The sequence below is a fragment of the Coenobita brevimanus genome, unplaced genomic scaffold, assembly GCF_032717465.1.
Source record: "Coenobita brevimanus isolate Jiangsu-jjx unplaced genomic scaffold, ASM3271746v2 jjx.HiC_scaffold_3458, whole genome shotgun sequence".
In the NCBI taxonomy this organism is placed as follows: domain Eukaryota; kingdom Metazoa; phylum Arthropoda; class Malacostraca; order Decapoda; family Coenobitidae; genus Coenobita; species Coenobita brevimanus.
The window spans coordinates 1-4,995 of record NW_027644486.1 but is presented as its reverse complement, the minus strand read 5'-3'; the positions used below and the strand labels follow the sequence as shown (position 1 = coordinate 4,995).

At 38.6% G+C, this 4,995-nt stretch overlaps 1 protein-coding gene across 1 annotated transcript; it reads left to right on the top strand.

Moving 5' to 3' along the window:
* Positions 1-918: 918 nt before the first annotated feature.
* LOC145390187 (E3 SUMO-protein ligase ZBED1-like) lies at positions 919-3,310 on the top strand (the record flags this gene model as incomplete). Its single annotated transcript, XM_080265206.1, has 2 exons — positions 919-1,057; positions 2,050-3,310. Coding segments are annotated over exons 1-2 (1,400 nt in total), but the record flags the coding sequence as incomplete, so codon positions are not given.
* Positions 3,311-4,995: the final 1,685 nt, after the last annotated feature.

Genomic DNA, 4,995 nt, shown 5'->3' with positions numbered 1-4,995 from the left:
AAGTATCGATACTTTCGATACTACCCTGGTATCGAAAGTATCGATACAAATCGTGAGGTATCGAGTATTTTGAGTACTTTATATAAATAATTACATTTGAGTAATATATTTTATTTCCTCACACTTTCTCCTGGCACTTTAGTCACTCTCATACGTCTGGCATCACATTACAGTACTGCGGAGTCTCTGGTTGGGGGATGAATCGGGGGGAGGGGAGCAGCGTTCATAACAGAAATTTAATAACAGATTTCATATGGAGAACAGCTACTGTTATTTTAAGAGGCATAGTATGTCACACTATTAATGATATAATAGTTTAATCACATTGGCAAGCACAGTTATTAAGTAGCAGACTCGAATTTCCATTTGTTTTGTACCATGTCCAGTCCACCGAGTGGCGACTGGCGAGTGCTACTCTAGACACGTGTACTGGACGAGTGAATAGTGCTCGTGCACTTCCTGTTCAAACTTCAAAGTTCGTGTGGTTGTTGGTATAGCTGGACACATGAATTCGTGTTACGGCCCAGGTGGAAGATGCTAGTGCTCTTCCCTCTTGAGCAGTGACTATTGCTTGGCACTTGCTTGCCATTTTTATCCCAAATAATGGCTTCTGCATCTGGTATGTTCTACTGGGAGATAAGGATCTTATCATACTGGGAGGAGCTATGCACCTTCCACCTGGGGCTGTACCACGAATTAATGTGAACAACTATACTTATTACTGGTAACCACCATATTTATTCTCAGGTAAAACAATAAATCACTTCAGTTATTAAACAAGAGTGACAATGGCCTCAAGAAATGTGAGAAAGCGAAGTGCGGTGTGGACATACTTTGACGATGGTGATGAAACCTCTGAGAAAGTGATTGTGTCACATATGTGGAGAAAGAATTGTGCATAGTGGTAACACTAGTAACATGATTAAACATTTGAAGATTAAGCATCGAGAAGAATACAACATTGTTGAAGTTAAGCGTAAAAAGGAAGCCCCAGGTACCTCCAAAACCAGTCAACCTTCAGTCTTGGAGAATTTCAGACAGTCAGGAAAGTATCCAGGTTAGTATAAATTTTTCGGCATCACTTTAGGAAGATCTCACGCCCCTTATTTCTAATGTTAGGAAAATAGTAGGATAGGCCTGACTACGTGCCAAATTGGATGTGAAACTCAAGTGATACAGTTTTTATCTTGAATATGTTTATTTCTGTCAGCTCCCCTCTTACCATCATCCATGCATGTTCATGAATTAAATTTTTTCACCATTGAATAAACCTCTTGCCTTTCCTAGATCAGGAAGTGTCAAGAATCTTTTAATTTTTTTCATGCAAAGGGAAAAATACAACTAGTTTCTTTTCATGACTTTGTTGTCAGTTTTATGAAGGTTTGGATATTGCTTGTAACTTTGTATATTTTATTGTGTGTGTTTAAGTTACATGAAGTGCCTCTTTCACACTTTACTATTCACAACTAGTCGGCCTATAACCTAGAACACACTTCCTCGGCATACTTTGAGTCTTTCTATGATCTGAACTTCTTCAAACACCTGTACACAGACCGTTATGATTTTATCTTTTACAAGAAAGGAAAAAATCTAGTAGCATGACAAAGCTATTTCTGGATAATATTTACGTTATGTACTCCAGGTTATTTTTGTTTTTTGTGCTTAAAAATCTTCAAATACTGTACCATTATTTCATTATTTCTGTGAAAATTTGTCTGCAACAATTATTATTTTTCAGTTGATAGGTTAAGTTAGGTTAGGATAGGTTAAGTTAGGTCATGTCAGGTTAAATTAGATTAGGTCAGGTCAGGTTAGATTAGGTCAGGTTTAGTGAGTTAGCCCTATAGTACATCAAGATTGTATGAGGAGTAGGGGGACTTGAAACAGTACAAGAAAATATTATTTCCAACAATTAATAGTTGCAAAAAATTTAAGATGTTATTTGAACTTTTGAAGATAATCTAAGAACAAAAGAAAAATGGAGTACGTGTTGTAAATATTTACCCTTTACCCCATTACTTATTACTGAGGGCTCACCCAGGACAACAGCTATAACTAAGAAACTTTTGAAGCTGATAACCATTGACCTGCAACCAATCTCAATTGTGGAGGATCAGGGCTTCCAAGAATTTGTCCAGGAACTTGATTCAAGATACGTAATCCCAAGTAGAAGGTCCCTCATGCGCACAAGCCTCCCTCAGTTATTTCAGACTGCGAAAGACAATGTAAAGTTAACTATGGCAGATGCCAATGCCATTACCTTGACTACAGACTTATGGACATCTAGGGCAGGTGAAGCATACATATCTGTGACCAGCCACTTTATTGATAGTAACTGGATGCTCCATTCACATGTTTTGGAAACCACAAACCTGCCAGGTGAACACACTGCTGATGCAATTGCAAATAAACTGAAAACCATTGTTGATGACTGGGAGATTGCGGTGAAAATATTATCTGTAGTTACTGACAATGGAGCAAACATGGTAGCTGCAATTCGTCAGTTAGGTTATAGACATATACCTTGTTTTGCTCACACCCTCAATTTAATTGTAAAGGATTCACTGAAAGAACATGAGACATTAGGCAAAGTGTTGCAGAGGTGTAGCTCAGTTCTAAGCTTCTTCCATCACAGTAGCAAAGCATCAGACAAACTCAAGGAGATTCAAAAGCAACTGAGCTTACCAGAGCATGAATTGATCCAGAGTGTTGAAACACGATGGAATTCAGTGTTTTATATGATAGAGAGAATTGTTGAGCAAAATCAAGCTATCACCACTGCTCTTTGTCTTCTAGTAAGAAATTCATTATGTATTGATCAGGATGATTTGCAGGAGCTTAAAAAGGCGATTGCAGCACTGCAACCCTTCGAAGAGGTAACGCGAGAAATCTCAGCAGAGAAGTATGTTTCAATATCTAAAGTAATTCCTCTCACTACACTACTTATGAAAGCTTCTGCAAATCTATCAAGATCAGACAACGAGTTAGCAGGCTACTTGGTGCAGCAGTGTAGTAGACGCTTTGCAAATATAGAGATGAATTACCCGATAGCAGTCAGTACATTCTTAGATCCCAGGTTTAAGGGCCTCCCATTTAAGAGCAATGAATCAATGGAAGTGGCTAAAACTAAACTAATTCGTGAGCTGCAGACAGAAAGACAGGATCAGTCAGTGCAACAAGTAGATGGATTGAGTCCATCAGATGAGTCAGTCCCATCAAATACTGGTATTTGGGCAATGTTTGACAGTGCAAGGGAAAGGTCACAGCAGGATCGTTCTGCATCTACAGAGGCTCATGTTGAAATAAGAAGGTATGTTGATGAATCCATCATCAGTAGGCTGGATGACCCTCCTGACTGGTGGAAGATGAGAGAACTAAATTATATAAAACTGAATATAATTGCTAGGAAATATCTCGGATTAGTTGTTACATCAGTTCCCTCAGAACGTCTGTTTTCAAAAGCTGGGCAATTAATAAGTGACCGACGAAGCCGCCTGAAGGGAGAAGACGCAAACATGATCTTGTTTCTGAACAGTTATCTTAAGAAATAATTTTACTGTGGCTGAAGAGAATAATTATATTCTCAGTAACCACAGTTTACCCTCCTGATTTCCAGTGACTTGCCTTTACAGTTCACAGTCATATTTTGAAGTTAATGAGGTAACCTCTGTTATACAGAAATACTTAAGTTTTGTTTGAAGATATACTGCAAGGATGTAAACTTTTTTCCATATGGAGATAACACTGCTTAAATTTGGTTGTGTCTTTGTGCTATTATATTGCAAGGAAATAAATATATATCTATATATATTTCAAGAATGCATTTACTTATTTATTTCCTTTCTTAACACAAATGCCACATTGATTTCAGAAGAAAATAAATTAGGGGGAGATGAAACCAGGGCTGGAGGGAATCCAAGAGAGAATATCTCTTGAGGATCTGCTGAATGGTTTTCACCCTGAGGGAGGGAAATTATCCTAAAAGAGATCTTGAGAGTGGAGGATTACCTCGTAGAGGCCTCCTCTGGTAATTTTGAGTAATCTCCTAAGTCTCTCTTTTATTCAGTCTCTCCTAGTAATTGATTCACAGAGCTGACTGACAACAAGGTAACTATATTACTGCTAGGTGAACAGGGAAGAACATGTGATACAACAGGTGTGTACAGAAATGCTACACCCAGGTACTGACCCCGAAACCATTTGATTTAGTCGGGCACTCTAGCAGTGTGCTGCGGGGACAACAGAGAGAGAGAGAGAGAGAGAGAGAGAGAGGAGAAACAAACTACTGAAGGCTGTTGTATCTTCAATAAACCTGTCACTTCATCTTGACCAGTGTATAGAGTAGCTGACTGTATAATGTATATAGGCAATTTTTTTTCTGTAATGTACTCGAAATAAACGATACTGGACACTATAGTACTCGGTATCGGTACTCGATACTTCGATATTAGAGAGGAAAATACTCGGTATCGTATCGAAAAAAATCAGTGGTATCGCCCATCTCTATTAGGGGTGGGCGTATCGATACCAAAGTATCGATACTTTCGATACTACCCTGGTATCGAAAGTATCGATACAAATCGTGAGGTATCGAGTATTTTGAGTACTTTATATAAATAATTACATTTGAGTAATATATTTTATTTCCTCACACTTTCTCCTGGCACTTTAGTCACTCTCATACGTCTGGCATCACATTACAGTACTGCGGAGTCTCTGGTTGGGGGATGAATCGGGGGAGGGGAGCAGCGTTCATAACAGAAATTTAATAACAGATTTCATATGGAGAACAGCTACTGTTATTTTAAGAGGCATAGTATGTCACACTATTAATGATATAATAGTTTAATCACATTGGCAAGCACAGTTATTAAGTAGCAGACTCGAATTTCCATTTGTTTTGTACCATGTCCAGTCCACCGAGTGGCGACTGGCGAGTGCTACTCTAGACACGTGTACTGGACGAGTGAATAGTGCTCGTGCACTTCCTGTTCA